The sequence below is a fragment of the Alexandromys fortis genome, unplaced genomic scaffold (genome assembly GCF_014885135.2).
Source record: "Alexandromys fortis isolate MF-2015 unplaced genomic scaffold, M_Fortis_MF-2015_v1.1 scaffold_259, whole genome shotgun sequence".
Taxonomy (NCBI): domain Eukaryota; kingdom Metazoa; phylum Chordata; class Mammalia; order Rodentia; family Cricetidae; genus Alexandromys; species Alexandromys fortis.
In genome coordinates this window covers 133,046-151,365 of record NW_026068154.1, presented here as the reverse complement: position 1 = coordinate 151,365, position 18,320 = coordinate 133,046, and the positions used below count along the sequence as shown (strand labels likewise).

General features: G+C 41.3%; 1 protein-coding gene across 2 annotated transcripts; it reads right to left on the bottom strand.

Annotated features, from left to right (window-relative positions):
* Nucleotides 1–1,954: 1,954 nt before the first annotated feature.
* Nucleotides 1,955–15,045, bottom strand: LOC126491569 (zinc finger protein 14-like). 2 transcript variants are annotated; one of them, XM_050127321.1, is made up of 4 exons: nucleotides 13,489–15,045; nucleotides 9,042–9,168; nucleotides 8,789–8,849; nucleotides 1,955–8,255 (listed from the first exon to the last, which is right to left on the bottom strand). In XM_050127321.1, the coding sequence occupies exons 2-4, from the start codon at nucleotides 9,073–9,075 to the stop codon at nucleotides 4,880–4,882; spliced, it is 3,471 nt and encodes a 1,156-aa protein (XP_049983278.1). In that variant the 5' UTR covers nucleotides 9,076–9,168; nucleotides 13,489–15,045; the 3' UTR covers nucleotides 1,955–4,879. The 2 variants fall into 2 exon arrangements, with proteins under 2 accessions (XP_049983278.1, XP_049983277.1); XM_050127320.1 differs by having other exon boundaries at nucleotides 14,920–15,012.
* Between the last annotated feature and the right edge of the window lie 3,275 nt (nucleotides 15,046–18,320).

Here is an 18,320-nt window from a genome sequence, read left to right as displayed (position 1 = left end):
ACTGCAGAGACCCCAGAAGCCCGGCTTGGGGCGGAGCCAAGGAGACTCGGGAGTGGGAGGACCTTCCGGAGCCTGAGCTTTATCACTGGTTCGCCACCCGGGTCCTGGACCGGTTTCAAGCCTTTTGCAGATTTAGGCTCTGGCGGCTGCTATGAGGTTCGGGGAGGTGGGCGGGGAGATTGCACAGCACTCTGTTGTGCACCATGGTTGATCTTAAATCCTCATAAACCACCTCAACCGCCTCAACCTTCCAAGTGGTCACAGGCCTCTCACCCTGTTTAGCTTAGGTGGGGTGAAAATGAAGGAGGCTTCATTTTCAACTTTAACGAATCACTAAAAAAGAGGGATAAGAAGAGCAGTTGTGCTTAACTATAGCAGGAAACCACTTATCTCTGTGAGTCTGGATTTCCCTATCTATAAAATGAGAACTCTGCCCTAATCCTTTGATGTGGTTATAACAGACTCAATAATAAAGAAAAACAATATTGCACATAGTGGGAAAACTGGCGTTTAAGGCGTGACGGCAGCATTTGATGGGAGCCACCTTCTGTTACTCGAATTCCGACCAGAGCGTGCATCCTGGCTACCCGAATGAAACAGCCTTAGCTACTCATCCTCCCACAAAGTTAATAGTGAAAAGCATGCACCTTATCTGAATCCCAGCACTTGGAAGGCAGAGGCAGGTGGATCTCTGTGATTTCGAAGTCAGTCTGGTCTACATAGCAAGTTCCAGGACAGCCAGAGCTACAGAATAGAGGCATCAAGAGAGGGACACAACCAAAATTTAAACCTAACCTTTTCACTGCTCTGATCCACAAACGTTGAGAAAGCCTAAACTAAACAAACATCTCTAGAAATAAACATTGCAGAAGGAAAAATTTATGTGGGAGATCTTTACAATGCACCAATCAGTTCCTGGTGTATTCATTCTCTCTCTGTAGTAGGAGGGTGCTTGTCCATTCCTGGCTGCCCAGACTTTAAATAAACACCCAAAAACTGTATTAATTAAACCACTCTTTGGCCTATTAGCTCTAGCTTCTTATTGGCTAGCTCTTTCATCTTAATTTAACCCATTTTTATTAATCTGTGTATCGCCACGTGGTTGTGGTTTACTGGTTACTTTCTAGGGCATTTGTCCCCGGAAAAGGCTACATGTCAAGATGTCTCTCTGACTCTGCCTACTCTCTGGCCAATTTGTTGGAAGGCTGCTCATTCATTTCCTGGCTGCCCAGACTCCAGAAATAACCACACAGAAACTATATTACTGAAATCACTGCTTGGCCAATCACTTAAGAGTATTGCTAACTAGTTCTTATATCTTTAGTTAACCCATTTCTATTAATCTGTGTATTGCTATGTGGCTGTGGCGTACTGGCAAGGTTCGGGCGCGTCTACATAGTGTCTCTCTGAATCTACCTACTCTTTCTATTTATATCTCTCCCAGCCTGGCTATATTCTGTTAAGCCATTGGCTGAAAGCAGCTTCTTTATTTACCAATAAAAACAATACATATACAGAAGGACCTCTCTCTCTCTCTCTCTCTCTCTCTCTCTCTCTCTCTCTCTCCTCTTCCCTCTCCCCTGTCTGTCTGCTGCCAAAAATACCATACTAATGAATTTATGGAAATATTTCTTGATGTGGTTTAAGATGATACGGTCTATCATGGCATGGAAATAATAATGTGACAATATCTCCATGGTAGCCAGACTATGTACCTGTAAATCTTCACCTTATAGTATGAGGACAGAGAAAGACAGCCAAGAACTGGGGCATGGTTGTAATTCTGAAAGCCTGATTTTCAAAGACCCACTTAACTCTAGCTAGGCCATACCTGCCAAAGGTTTTTCCAGCCCCGCAAACAGTGTCATAAGCTGGACATCACCAGAATAATTCAGTTTTTTTATTTGTGACTCCTTTTGTATAAAAAATTGTTATGCAACCCTGAGAATATACATACGTCTATGAAGTGGGTGTTCAAATGATACATTTATTATTAATAAATCAAAGAAATCCACTGAAAAACAATTTGGTGAATATATCTCTTATCATTTAATAACATGAAAGTAAATTTGTATATTAATAGAATGGGCATATTTATTTTTACATAAAACACAAAATCTTAGCTGAATATTTGATAGTGTAGCACATAGGGAATGTTTTTCAGATTGATAATTAATTATTTGATACTTTGGTTTTATAATTGTCAAATATGGAAAACATCACAAATAAAGGCAGAAATACACTTAGGGCCATTTCCTAAGTTGTTAAAATACTTTTCTTTATTGCTACCCAATAATCAATGAATGATTTTTTTAAATAAAATACAAGTAAGTAACTCAAGCAATTTTTTTATTGGTTTTTAGAGACAAGGCTTCTCTTTGTAACTTTAGAGCCTGTCTAACACTCACTCTGTAGACCAGGCTGACCTCAAACTCACAGGAATCCTGCTTCTGCCTCCCAAGTGCTGGGAATAAAATCGTGCAACACACAACCGGGCAATTCAAGCAATTTTTAAAGCTACACTATACTATACAATACAAAGATAAATTAATTTGGTATTTATATGTTGATGAATGACACCTGGGAAATAGAAAAGTCTGTTTTCCACAATTAAATCAGTATTTCCAAAAGAGCAGAAAACTCTTAGAATTTAGTAAAAGTATTTCAATTTGCAACAGTCAGCAAGTCTTGTGTGAGCTAAGGTGCTTCAAAGAGTTGGTATGTTAATTGCATGGCATGGCATGACATCACATGTATACACATGTTGCGTGATCAGTACAAAGTGGAGGTACAGTTAAATCACATGATACAAACATCGGTGAGTGATGCCAGTGATATAAAAATCAATGCACATATAAATCTGGATTTTTAATCACTGAGTTCAAAACCTTTACATGTTACCAGGTGGTTTTTGAATCTCAGTTATTGCAATCCAGTAAGGAATCAGGAAGCACAGACTAAAAATCTGTGTCCAACCACAAGACTTTGTGGGGATAATTTCATATTCAAATTGAAACACTCCGTCCCATCTCCCCTGGGTTTATGGCAATCTGATAATGCACCTAGTTCGATTTCAAAAGTCTCCAATCTCAAAGAAACTGCAGAAGGAAAATAAGAGCCCAAAAGAATTCAAAAGCATTTACAGACCTCAATAGAATCGTCATACATTTGAAAGCTTAAACTTAATACCAAAAGATTTCCATTAACATAGAAATGTGCATGGTGTTTTACCTGCTTACAACAGATCAACAATGAAAAACACCAATAAGCACACTACCATGTGTTTATTTCAGAAAACTGAGACTTTCTCAAGAACGTCAACAGGTCCTTCTCAAAGGACTGCTTAAGGGAGAACTGTCATCAGCTCTATACATCTTACTGTTCCTGAAAAGTTTCCATGACAGACAAGAAGGTGCAAGTTAACAGTTGTCATGACCTGGTTATTCTAGGTCTCAGTGTCTCAGCATTTAATCAGGGACAGCTACAAACACCAACCTCCTGCCTCAGTGTTCTAAATGATAACATTTTTTCACAAACAATTTTTTAAAAAAATATATACAATGCAAAAATTAAAGAATAAGCATACAAAGAAACAGTTTTTAAGCAATCGTAAATGGTTACATTTTAAACAGTGTTATTACAAGAATCCTAAGTATTAAATTTATACACGCTGTAAATGTTATAAGCTAATGTATTCTTTGGGAAAACATCAATATGCTACAAATGAAGCCTACAGTGTCTTTAGGCAAAGAACATACTACAAACAAAGTCTACAGTGTTGGTAAGAGTTACAGTAGATTAATGTGCCCAATGATTTTATATTCACCTAAAAGTCTCTGATGGAAGAAAATCTAGTCCTTAAAAACTCTGCTCTCAGTAAGTATTCTTCATTTGTAGAACATTTATTTTTATACCAAATCTTTCGATTCATAGTATTAATTGGCGCTACGACTAAAATATACAATGAAGCTACATTCCACAGACTAGAAGAGTCTTGAAGTTATACCACGTAGTTTAAGTGTACGGTAGGATACACTATGATTAGGAAATTGTCTAACAATTTATACCAGCAGTTATTTCTGCTGTTAAAAGTTTGTGTCTACACTTAGAAAACCTTCGCCTCAATGTTTTCCTGCAAAAGAAATAGAAATTCATTACCTAGGGACATTCCCATTTCTCTTGATGGCAGGACTGGGAATTACACTGGGAGACCAGTGCTTGGTCTCACTAAGTTGTGTGGACAGGTCCTGAACTTACTATCTCCTGCCTCGAAACCACAGTCCCCAAGAGTTCAGGCCTGCAATGTCAGGTGCTGCTGCAATTTTCTTTAAACACAAATCACTGGTAAACACCATAATTCACAAATTACACAGCTTTTCATTCATGCAATGACACTTTGAACATTGTTTGCTTCAGTATTTCAATACATATAAATCTGTAGAATCTTCTTCCAATCGGAGTTATTGCATGATTTTTAGCGTGGTTAAAATATAAGCTTTAATTTCCAAACTGCAGCAATTTCAATCCAATGTCTCTTTCTACAGAACTGCCTTCATGGTGCACTAGTTTATGCATTTGAGTGGATGTTTAAGAAATGAATATCATACTCCATTCATTCACAGGCTTTAACACCAGCTATTTTCATATCTTCAAATGGAATTGAAGATCGTAACAAATCTCTTAGAGTCACGGAATTTTCTCCAGTGAGTTCTCCCAAGCTATCCATAGCAAGCAAACAAACAAACAAAAAAAATCTAAAGCCTTTGCCATTTGTCTTATATTCATTAGACCTTTTCCCAGTACTTCCACTATTTGAAAAGACCTAGAAATTCTAAACATTCCTGCCTGTTTGTAGGCATTCATAAGGGTTTTCCCCTGCTTAGGTATGTGTTTTTCCATGTCTTCGAAGGGAACGGTAACATGTAAAGGCTTTACCACAGTCTTGGCATTCATAGGGTCTCTCTCCAGTGTGAGATCTTTCGTGAATTTGAAGTAAATACGGATAAATGAAGGACTTCCTACAGTGCTTACATTCATAGCGTTTTTCTCCATCATGAGCCATTTTATGTCTCTGAAGAGAACTATGACTTATCAAAGCTTTACCACACTGTTTACATTCATAGGGTTTTTCTCCTGTGTGAACTTTTTCATGCATTTGAAGAGAGCTGTGACTCCGGAAGGCTTTATCACACTGCTTACATGCGTAAGGCTTTTCACCAGTGTGAGTTCTTTCATGCATTTGAAGGAAACAGGGGTAAAGAAAGGCTTTACTACATATATTACATTTATAGAGCTTCTCTCCAGTATGAGACCTCTCGTGCATTTGAAGGTAGCAGGGATAAATGAAGGACTTCCCACACTGCTTACATTCATAGGGTTTCTCTCCAGCGTGAATTCTTTCATGTCTTCGGAGGGAACTTTGACTTCTGAAGGCCTTCCCACACTGCTTACATTCGTAGGGTTTTTCTCCAGTGTGTGTTCTTTCGTGTAACTGAAGAGAACTTGAACAGCTGAGAACTTTGCCACACAGTTTACACTCATAGAAACCACTATGAGTTTTTTCATGTATTCGAAGGTACCCAGCACTTTTGAAGGTCTTGCCACACTCTTCACACTCATAGGGTTTTTCACCGGTATGGGTTCGTTCGTGTGCCTGAAGGAGACTGTGACATCTGAAGGCTTTACCACACTGCGTACAGTCATAATGCTTTTCTCTACCATGGGCTCTTTCGTGTAACAGAAGGGAGCTGAGGCCTTTGAATGCCTTACCACACTGTCTACATTCATAGGGTTTTTCTCCACTATGGATTCTTTCGTGTCTTTGAAGAAAAGAGGGACAAATAAAGGCTTTACTGCATATCACACATTTATAGGGTTTTTCTGCGGTATGAGCCTTCTCGTGCTTTTCAAGTAAATACTGATAAATGAAGGACTTGCCGCATTGTTTACACCCGTAGGGTTTTCCTTCAGCATGAGTCTTTTCATGGACCTGAAGATTACTGAAGCGTCTAAAGGTTTTGCCACACTCTTTACAGCCATACGATCTATCCCCACTATGTGCTCTTTCGTGCGCGCGAAGGGAATTGGAAGAACTGAGGGTTTTGCCGCACTGTTTGCATCCGTAGAAACCACTATGGGTTTTTTCATGTATTCGAAGATTACTGAGACTTTTGAAGGCTTTACTACACTGTTGACAAGCGTAAGGTTTTTCGCCAGTGTGTGTCCTTTCATGCACTCGAAGTAAGCTATGGTATCTGAAGGCCTTGCCACACAGTTTACACTCATGGGGTTTTTCCCCAGTGTGAATGATCTCGTGGACCCGAAGACGACTGAGACCTCTGAAGGCCTTCCCACACTGCTTACACTCATAAGGCTTTTCTCCAGTGTGAGTTCGTTCATGCAGCTGAAGTGAACCGGAGCAACTCAGAGTCTTCCCGCACCGTTTACACTCATAGGGTCTTTCTTCAGTGTGCGTCCTCTCATGGACGCGAAGATAACTGAAGCCCCTGAAGGCCTTCCCACACTGCTTACACACGTAGGGCTTTTCTCCAGTGTGTGTTCTCTTGTGTAACTGCAGGGCACTGGAACAACTGAGAGTTTTGCCGCACTGTCTGCATTCATAGGGCTTTTCCTCGGTGTGGCTTCCTTCGTGGATCCGAAGGTAACTGAGACTTCTGAAGGCTTTGTCACACTGCTTACATTCATAGGGTTTCTCCCCAGTGTGCGTTCTTATATGGACTTGAAGCAAACATGGATAAATGAAGGACTTACCACACTGTTTACATTCGTAAGGTTTTCCTCCAACATGAGAAACCTTATGTCTTTGAAAGGAGCCTTGATCTTTAAAGTCTTTGCCACACTGTTTACACACATAGGGTTTTTCTTCACAGTGAGTCCTTTCGTGTCTTTGAAGGAAAGAGGAACACAGAAAGGCTTTACTACAGACCTTACATTTATAGGGTTTCTCTCCACTATGAGCTCGCTCATGTAGCTGAAGAGAACTCTGACCCCTGAAGGTTTTGCTGCACTGCTTGCATTGATAGGGCCTTTCCGCAGTGTGAATCCTTTCATGTCTTCGAAGAAAAGAGGGGCACAAGAAGGCTTTACCGCAAATGTTACATTTATATGGTTTCTCCCCACTGTGAGACCTCGCATGCAATCGAAGGGAGCTATGACCTCTGAAAGCCTTGCCGCATTGCTTACACTCATAGGGTTTTCCCCCTGTATGTGTTCTTTCATGTCTTTGAAGGAAAGAGGAACAACGAAAGGCTTTACTGCATATGCTACATTTGTAGGGTTTCTCTCCAGTATGAGATCTTTCGTGGGTTTGAAGTAAATAGGGATAAATGAAGGTCTTACCACACTGCTTACATTCATAGGGTTTCTTCCCAGCATGAGCTATTTTATGTCTCTGAAGGGAACTGTGACTTCGCAGCGCTTTCCCACAATGTTTACATTCATAGGGCTTTTCTCCAGTATGAGTTCTTTCGTGTACTCGAAGATTACTGAGCCCTCTAAAGGGCTTAGCACATTGCTTACATTTATACGGTTTTTCTCCTGTGTGAGTTCTCTTGTGTCTTTGCAGGAAAGAGGAACAAAGAAACGCTTTACTGCAGATCTTACATTTATAAGGTCTCTCTCCAGTATGATACCTTTCGTGCATTTTAAGTAAATAGGGATAAATGAATGACTTTCCACACTGTGTACATTCATAGGGTTTTTCTCCAGCGTGAATTATTTTCCGCCTTTGCAGGGAACTATAACCTTGGAACACTTGACCACACTGCCTACGCTCATATGATTTCCCCCCGGTGTGACTTATTTCATGTCTTTGCAGGGAATTTTGGCAACTGGAAGCTTTGCCAAATGGCATACAACCAGAATGGTTTTCTCCATTAGGAGTTCCGCTGGGAGACGGCAGGTAGTTGGAAGGACTCGGAGTGGCGGCACTTGGTTTAGATTCAGAGGGGTTTTCTTGGGTGTGAGTCCCTCCACGAATGCAAAATGAGCTGGGACCAATAAAGGCTGTGTCATATTGATGATGCTCACGGGGCTGTTCTCCACTGTGAATCTGCTGACACACTCCACGTGAACTCGGAGAACCATAGGATTCGGAATATACTTCACACTCGTAGGTTCCTCTCCCATTGTGGGCTCCCATGTATATGTGAATAGTTGCGAGAGAACTGGAGGTATATTGCTTCTTTCCATACTCCTCAAGCTCATGTGTGTATCCAGGGCGGGATGTGACGTTCCTATCAAAGGATGAACGAGACATGAAAACTTTCCCATACAAGTTACATGCACACGGTTTCACTCGAATTGAAATTTCTGGACTTCTATTGATATTCAATACCTTGGGGGTTTCTCAAAATGGGTTACCTTCTTTACTCCCCAAGACCAAAAGCTAGTATTTGACTTCTGTAAACACTGGCAGGCACATTACTAGGGGTTGCTTCACCGATGACTATTTAGTCATTAGTAGGCTTTGGATTTCCACTATTCCCTAAATCAGGGGAAGTGTATGTCTTCTGCAGAATCTAACCGTTCTCAAATTAAATGGATTAGGATTAAAAGCTCATACATGCACTTTCCTCAATACTGTTTACAAGCAAACTGCCTTTCAAATCTAAACAGCTTTCGTACATGGAATTACATTATGTCTGTGAAATTTTTCTAATGGTGAGTAATTTAAATTTGTGCTTGCCTTGCTACTTGCTCATAAATTTTCATAACACATTAAGATTTTCTCAAAATATATTTTCTCCCACTAATACATGTAATTTACCTTAGATTTCTCCCAGGATGTTTATAATGCTCTTCAATGGTCTGGTATTCTGATTTGATTCCTAAAATACAGACCCAGAAAAAATTTTCACAAATTATTACAAACCTCAAAGAAACTGTAAGTTTTCTAGGGTTAATGCACATTGTACCCATGCCTGATTTATTCACATTATTCTTCCCTTTCCACATTCCAAAGTAGAGAAAGAAGAAACACGTGTCTAACCGAGAAAGCTAAGGAACATCAGCATTCTTACCCACAGAAGCAAGGTTACTACAGGTTTCCAGCATCACATTGACATATAGGTTCTTCTGAATAGGATCCAGCAAAACCCACTCTTCCTGGGTGAAGTTCACAGCCACATCCTCAAAGGTCACTGAGTCCTAAAATATCCCATATGTGTGCGTAAGAAATGGGTGAAACTGACAGCGCTAGGATAACTAATAAGATGTGCACAAATTCCGCAGTCTCCAAATGTTTATGCAACGACAGAGGAGTTTCAATGCTATCACCGACATTCATGCAGGAAACGGTGAAGTGGGAACATTCTTCTCATGACCACATCCAGGGACTGGAGTATGCTACTGGGCCGCCTCAATTTCTCTTTCTAGAACGGAGTATAATGTACAAGATAGAATACAGTCAAGAGGTTGCTTTTCCTTGGAACTTCTTAGGCACAAATAGGAGTTTTACTGAAGAAAGTGTACAAACATAAATGGTAGTCACTAAGTAGTCACTCAGTCTAAATGACTCAGGGAAACATTTGGCATTTTCTGAACCCCTGTTAGCTTTCTGAACATTCAGTGAACAGCAATAATGGAAGAATCTATCCACACAACACGCTTAGGCTAACAAGTTGTCAAAACTTGTGAAGTGGGGAATTGCACCTGTGCTGTGACTCCAGCAAGGCAAACATTAAAATCCTGAAAGCAGTTTCCACTCAGTCAAATTTAATAAAGCAGCAAATGTGAAATAACCCATAGTGATCCCAAAAGAACAATTTTTAATATTTATACATATTAATAATTTCATATATAGTATGATGACTTGTCTAACAAAGATGAGGACATTTGAAATACATTACAGACACAAAGGGGCAAAAGTATAAGCAAATTTCCAAAATTTATCAAGCCACCATGTAGAATCTAATCTTTAGTAACCCAAAGTATAAATGGCCAGTCTGAAGGAAACCAACCTATCCTATAAATTTTACTACTCAACAAGATATCATCGTCTACACATCTGCCTATATACAGACTCTATAAGCTAAGACCAAGTCTCTTCTCCCTTGACTGTTTTTGAGACAGGGTCTTTCTATGTTGCCCTAGATCTCTCTATGTAGGCCAGGATGGCCTTGAACCCATGGAGTTCCTGTCTCTGCCTTCCTTTTGACTCTTACCAGTGGTATTTGTAACTGCTATTCCTAACCAACATAAAGTATCTGTCACCAACACAAAGCAATCAGATCGCTCATCACCCCACCACGTGGTAGTAGGGTTTCCCTCTGGAAAGGGAATAAGAGAGTGAAGTTAAGCTCTACTTAGACCAGCGGTTCTCAGCCTTCCTAACACTGCAACCCTTTTATACAGTTCTTCCTGCTGTTGTGACCCCAAACCAGAGAACTATCTTCCTAACTGTAATTTTGCTACTGTTACGAACTACAATGCAAACATTTTTGGATATTGCAACCCTTTTGTCAAAGAGGTTGCAACCCACAGGTTGAAAGCCACTGCCTTAAACAGTAAAAGCAGGGACTAATGTTGGATCATGAGCTAGTCACCTAGCACAGGAGACCTTTCCCCTAAATGGACAAATGAACAAGGGAGGATGAATATAGTTTAGGGATTCTTAACTGGTTCCTCTCCCAGTGCATTCAAAACTGATCAGTTACAATTAGAATTACTTAGGTTTGCATCCAATTCCTACTGTAAAGCCCATAAAGGACCACTGGGCACAGCACACACACACACACACACATGCACCCCTCCCACTCTTGGGCACAGCACTGGGCACAGCAACACACACACACACACACACACACACATCTCTCCCACTCTTAAGAGTTCTTTCTCATTTTTTTTTAATAAGTCTGCACTCACTTGTGTTCACTTCTTGTCCATGTTTTCTTATTCTTCTTAGTATAAGACAAGAACTCAGAAGTTTCGGGCTCTGCTTGGTTTTAGTGACCATTAGTTGCCTGCCATCCTAGCCCTCTGAGATAAGTGGCACCCTCAAAATATCTGCATCCGAATTATAAACAGGAAATCAACACAGAAAACCAATAACTGAAAAACTCAGTTCTTTAAAAACATCAATTAAATTAATAAGCCTATTCCAGGACAGTCAGTGCTACATAAAGAGACCCTGTCTCAAAGCAATTACAAAAACAGCAGGAAAATTTAACTAGCCGATAGCCAAACTAGGAAAAAAAGATGCAAAATTATCAATTAAAGAGTAGCTGCTGGAGAAGGACACAGTGGTAAACAGCACTCACAACTCCTGTAGCAGACCTAGGTTGGGTTTCCAACATCCTCATGGAAGCTCACAATTGCCAGTCATCCCAGTTCCAAGGAATCGGATGGCCTATTCTAAACTCCACGGGCCTCTGCACTCTCTTACACACACACACACACACACACACACACACACACACGTAAACACACACACAAACACACATACACACACAATAAACACGTTATACATTCTGGTCATCATTACCATGAAAATGAAAAGACCATGAAGAAACACAATGAATAATTTCATAACAAAAAAGTTAGTAACGTAGATGAAATGAATACATTCTTCAAAATGAACCTTCAACCATAAAAACACACACAGAGAAAAGTGGTATGACTAGGCCTATGTGTATCAAAGACAGGGAATCAGTAATGCATGATTATTTTAAAAAATGATAAACAAGACCCAAATGATCACATCCTTAAATTCCTCCAAACACGTAAGAACTGGAAATGTACAACTCTGTACAATGTTTTATAGAAAAGCTATCATCTCCTATTTAAACTGTGATTTAACCATTAACACAACATAAACACACACACACACAAGAGAAAAAGAAAAGAAAAATTACAGAAAGCACACACACACACACACACAAAAAAAAAAAAACATTAATAAAAACTAGCAATTTAAGCCCCAGGTCCTTCCACTCCCTGCCCCTCCACCTCCTCCTGAATCTATGTTTGATATGAACACAGGGTCATGGTCCAGTGCCCACTGACTCCAGGCCTAGAGCTGGAAACTGAGGAAGACAGATGCAGGGAAGATATCGGTTAGTTTAACTGCAGACCAGCATCCCATATCCATCCTGACCTTTGCACACTGCTGTCTTCTTTGAGTGTTGTCTGTTTGTACTGGAGAAAGATGTGGGAGTTTATCTTTTAATACAGAAATACACTTTACAATTCTAGGCATGCCCTGTGGCTGGTCTCCCTAGTTGTCAAAAACAAGGAAGTTTCCATTGCAAAATGGGGTTTCTGAAACAGAGGCTTCCTGAAAATACACGGATGGATACACAGAAAGCCCCCTCCCGGGAACTATATGAAAGGAAATGTAATCCGATAAACCATAAAATTAGAAATCTGGAAATTCCATAAAGATTCTGGCCTTAAAAAAAAAAAAGGAAAAACCTGGGGAATCAAGAAGACTATCCCATGGGAAGGGAATCTAGGAACAGAGTTAATCATTCCCAATCAGAAATAGGTCAGGATTACTGGTTATGCTTAGACACCCAGCTCCCGTACTACAGAGGGATAGGAACTAACCAAACTGTCAGCTCATCAACTGACAAAACTTATTGTGACTAGGTACAGCCCAAATTAACGTTAGGACTTATAAGAGGCTGAAACTTATCTAATGCTCAAACCTTTAAGCCAGTGACCTCCCCTTATTCTGATGCCAGTTATTCTGTCTAATGGGCTGCTAATTCATCTAGTTAACAGCAATATTATCAAGGCCCTGAGACCTTGTGGAGGTCTCTAATGGTTTGACTAAATGTCTCTTCTGATGCTTTCCAAACTAAGTAGACAGGCTGATCAGGATCTACAGGTATTAAAAGTTTTAATTTCTGAATTAAAACATTTAGATTCCGGGCTGGAGAGATGGCTCAGTGGTTGGGAGCGTTGCCTGCTTTTCCAAAGGTCCTGGGTTCGGTTCCCAGCAACCACATGGTGACTCACAACCATCTGTGAAGAGGTCTGGCGCCCTCTTCTGGCCGTCAGGCATACACACAGACAGAATATTGTATACATAATAAATAAGTATTTTAAAAAAAACCATTTAAATTCCCTGGCCAATAAGGTCCTACAAAATTGAAGAGGTTTAGATTTACTTTTGATGAGAGATAAAGGAAACTATTGTATGGCTTTTGGGGAAACCTGTTGTTTTTTGCTAATGGATCAAGAATAATTAGGAAAAGGAAAAACCTCAAAATAAGAAAAATTGATATTATAAATATAACTGATATCACAGTCTCTGCTCTCTCGGTTTCCCCTGGCTAAATACTCTATGAGCACTGGTGAGGCCTTTTATTCTTATTTTAATTGGATTAACATCAGGGACCTACATCTTAAGCTACATGGCCAAGTATGTGTCAGCTTAGTAGTTGGGACCAACTACACCTCTTTAGAGCACCCACAATTTCATTCATTCACTAAGACCAGGAGGAATGTAACAGACCCTCAGACCTTAGCACAACTGACTCCATGATGGAAGCACCATTTAGGCCATACAGCTCAGCACACAGACAGCACCACCTGCCAAAATGAAAACAAAGATCTAATCCATCAAAGTACACAGTTCTGGAAAAGTCTGTACATGTACTAAGCTTGCATTTTGGCTTCCGTAGTTTTGTTCTAGCTAACTGCTTTTGTTACCTGAAGTAGGTCAACCCAGAATATGGTTTTTATGTTTAAAAGCTCACTCTGCGAAAGGCTCAGTGGTACACTGAGAAACTGGCACCCATGTATTCACTGGCTGGCTAATAAAGACTTTCTATTTGCTTAAACCCATGTCTAAGCAGTCTTCTCTGATGGATATGCCCCAATACTATGGGCTTGGAGAGACTAATGGGTTAAGAGCCTTCGATGCTCTTGAAAATGATCTGGATTCATCCTCATGGAAGCCAGAAACTAACTCTAGTTCCAGGGGATCTGATGCACACACACACACACACACACACACACACACACACACACGCTCACACACGTATTCCTAGTATCAGGAAGCCTTGGGTTCCCTTCAAAGCACCACATAAAACCAGACAGGGTTGACACATACCTTTAACCTTTCACTCTTGAGGTGAGTGAGAGGAAAAAGATCAGAAGTTCAAGGCTACCCTCAGTTACACAGTGAGTTTGAGGCTAGACTTGAGTCATGAGTGTCTTTCTCAAAAAAAAAAAAAAAAAAAAAAAAGAAAGAAAGAAAAGAAAGAAAACTGTCAACACACTGAAACAGTAGGCTCACTTGTTACTATCATCTGCTTTTAAAACTACAATAAAAACAGACTATTTCTGGTGGGCATGATCAGGGAGGCAGAGACAGGATCCTGATCTACAAAGAAAGCTCCAGAGAGCCAGGACTCCATAGAAGCTCTATCTCAAAAACCAAAACAAACTTTCTATCTCGAAATAAACAGATGAGGAGAAAAGTCTGAAATAAATGTGCAAAAATACGGTCAACTGTATTTGACAAGGAAATTCAAAGGAATTCCTTTATTAACAGTGGGCTACCTTAATTTAACACCCATATGTAAAAATATTTAATGACAGACTTTATAACTCCACAAAATTAACTCTAAGTGCACCCTAAACCTAAATATGAAATGTGAAGTACAGAACCTCTTACAGATAACTCAGAGAAGCTAGATACCCTAACACATAGACACCTCCTGAGGGCCTGCACCAAAGTGAAGTCACCGACAAGGATGGCGAGCGGGGCGGAGCCTCCCAGCACGGTGCTCAGCGCTCTACGCAGACGCAGCCCGAGGGGCGGAGCCGACCAGAGCCTGGGGTCCCAGGACACAGCTCCCACCCCTTGCGCGAGGAGGACCCGTCACGGGGGCTCCGGTGCTCAGCCGGCCGCTCCTCCCCGTCTGGGGACAGTGGTCCCTCGCTCACCATGACCGGCTTCTGTGTTCGCTGGTCCTCTCCTCACAGCTCCTGGCAGCGGCGCTCACAGCGCAGCCCACGCAGCGCCTCAATAACCTAAAAGCGGAACCGCTGCATGGCGGCCAAGAATCCGGCTCTCGCTGTCCAGCAGCGCCCCTTATTGGACAGCCTGTGTGGCTGCTCTGATTGGCTAATGAGACCTGAGTGACAGAAGGGAGCCAGCGACACAGGCAGCCACTACCCCAAAAGCTCAGACTTGCAGAAGCTCTGAGTAGGTTTGGGTTTTAGAATGTGCTCCTGCCCTCCAGAGCGGCCCTGCTGTCTTCTTATAGTCCGTAGGCACAGGGTCGTTCACATGCACTGTCCCACGACACAATGACCAATGAAGGGATCGCCTTCCTCACAGCGGGAATTTTTATACATAGTTAATTTCATTTTTAATTACATGTATTTAATTAAAATAAAAATGTGGGAGAAGCATATGTGTGCCACAGCGTGAGTCAAGAGGGCAATTGGCTAGATTTGGCTGGCCCCTTTTCCCATATGGTTCCCAGGTATTGAACTCAGTTCATAGGGCTTAGCAGCAAGTGCCTTACTAGCGGAGCCATTTCGCTTTCCCAAACATTGCTTTTTAAAAAAGAAAACATTAAGCGTACCTATTAATGACTTAAAAAGGGCGTGGGGTGGGCAGAAACTGCCAAATTTAGAAATGAATGTCTAGCTGAGTCCTGTAATTCCAGTACTTGGGAGGTTAAGGCAGGAACATAAGAAGTTCAAGGTCTAGTAAGGCTACAAACTGGGTTCAAAGCCAATCTAGGCAATTTAGTGATACCCTGTCTCAAAACAGAAACACAGAAAAATGCAATGCTTCTGTAGCATGGTTAAGACCGCATGTTGCATCTGCGGTACCCACTGTTGTAATTTAGAGAAAGCAGAGTAAGAGAGAAAGAGGCCATGCGACAAAGCTCAGGTGGAGGGGGTTCTTACTGGGAGAAAGTGAATGGGAAAAGGGAAAGGGGAGTGGGGAAACCGACTTCTGGGGACAGAAGAGAGGAGAGGAGAGGAGAGGAGAGGAGAGGAGAGGAGAGGAGAGGAGAGGAGAGGAGAGGAGAGGAGAGGAGAGGGAGAGAGGGAGGGATGAGAGGTGGGAAGGGCCCTTAAAAGGGAACATAATGAATGTGCACAGGTGGTACTCTTAGTGGCTAAGGCTGAGGATATATACCCCAAGGTCGGGCCAGTACAGATACCTGAATATTAACACCCACCTCAAAACTGAAGGCAAACTAACTACAGAAATAGGTAGATTAAGGGCTGGGAAGAGTGGACGCTGCTCTTCCAGAGTACCCTTGTTCTCCCAAACACACACATCAGATAGCTCACAACCATCTGTATCTTCAACTCCAGGGGAGCCGATGCCCAAAAGCTAGACTTGCTTTTGCAGAAGAAGTAAAATGAAATCAAACAGACACACCTCTAGCAGTACTGTACCAGTCACTGAGAGATAAGAATTTGGTTTCCAGCCTACAATTCACAACCCCAGAGAACCTAGACAACAAAGAGAACCCTAAGAGAGATATACATGGATCTAACCTACATGGGAAGTAGAAAAAGACAAGATCTTCTGAGTAAATTGGGAGCATGGGGATCATGGGAGAGGGTTGAAGGGGATGGGACTGGAAGGGAGAGGCGTGGAGAAAAATATATAACTCAATGAAAACAATATCATTTGTTTGTTTCTTGTGACTGGAGAGATAAGATAGCTCAGCAATTAAAAGAGCACTTTCTGCCCTTGAAGAGGATCCGGGTTAGGCTCCCATCATCCATGTGGCCAAAGGCACTGCGTACCTATGGTTTACATATACACATGTGGGTACCGGCACATACACATTTAAAAAATATAATCCTAAAAAAACTTTTAATTCTTTAAATACTTTGAACTGGGCTCCTATCTGGGCTGCACTGAACAGAGAAACATGTGAATTAAAAGTTCAACAAAAGGGCAAATATACAAAAAAAAACTCTTATAAGATTAGTTTGCCTTTATATAGCAAATCAAAAGAAGCAAGCTGGTTAGGGGAATAGCACAGTTGGTAGAATGCTCACGTGGCGTGTGTGAGGCCCTGTGTTTATCCCCAGCACCATATGAAGTCAGGCTTCATGGTACATCCTGTAACCCAAGCCTTGAGAGTTAGAGGCCGGTGGATTAAACTTGTATCCTCAGCTACATGGCAACATGCAGTCAGTCTAGAATACAGCCTCTATCTCAACCAACCAACCAATCAACCAATCAATATGCTGAAATGAAGTTACTGACATTCTTTTCCCAACAAATTCCATAAGATGACCAGAAGCTATGAAACCATGTTAGAAGCTCTTTACCCCACGGTAAGGCTGTTTGAATTTTTGAGACAATGGTTCCCTGCATACCCAGGCTGACATCACCCACGTAACCCTCCTGCCTCTGCTTTCTGAGCACTGGGATTGCAGGACCGCACATCACCCGGGGCCTTTTATGGGAAACTTAAACCTAGACTGGCTCTCAACAGCTTGAATCCATATTTACAAATTTGCTGAGTCACTGAAAATGTAGCTGCGGCCAAGTACTCAGGAGCTGCAGAGATCTCAAGGTCATCTGTGCACAGGTACATTTTTTTTTTTTAATAAAGAGTTGCCTGAAGATTGTGTGCCAGAGTTGGAGGGGGAAAGGGACACTGCTGTTTTATCTCAACTGCCATCAGACTAATATCAGGTAAATGAAGCTGGGCTTGATGGCAAGGAACTGTCACCCTGGAACTTCAAAGGCTGAGGCAGGAGGATTGTGGGTTCCAGATGGCCTGAACTATGGAGACCCTGCCTAAAAAAAAAAAGAAAACAAAAAAGAAACAAGAAGAACAAAACACTCTAAAATAGAAAAGGCTAGAGCTATGGAAATACTCTAAAGCAAAACTGTTCAAACGTCTCATAGGACCCAATACTTCAACTAGCACTTAATAAACACTTGATGCATGTCTACAGAAATTAAATTTTAAGTGTCAGAAAGTTAAACATTTTAAATTTACTCTACAGGAGTCTGAAGGCATGACGGAATGTGTTGGAATCAGCAGTGATGGCGGCATGATATAGTATCAACAGTGAACACAACAGTTTAAGATACTACGCATGAATTTTACCCTAAACGGCAAAATAGCTGTAATGAATTTCAGTGACATTACAATTGTCCCAGTGAAACTGTGTCCCAGTGAACATCAACTTGGCAGGTAAAAGCACTTTTTCCCACCAAGCTTTTACTTGAGTTTGAGCCCCAGGTTCCCATATGTTTGAAGGAAAAAAAAATCAATTCCTGCTAGCTGTTCTCTCTCTCTCTCTCTCTCTCTCTCTCTCTCTCTCTCTCTCTCTCTCTCTCTCTCTTT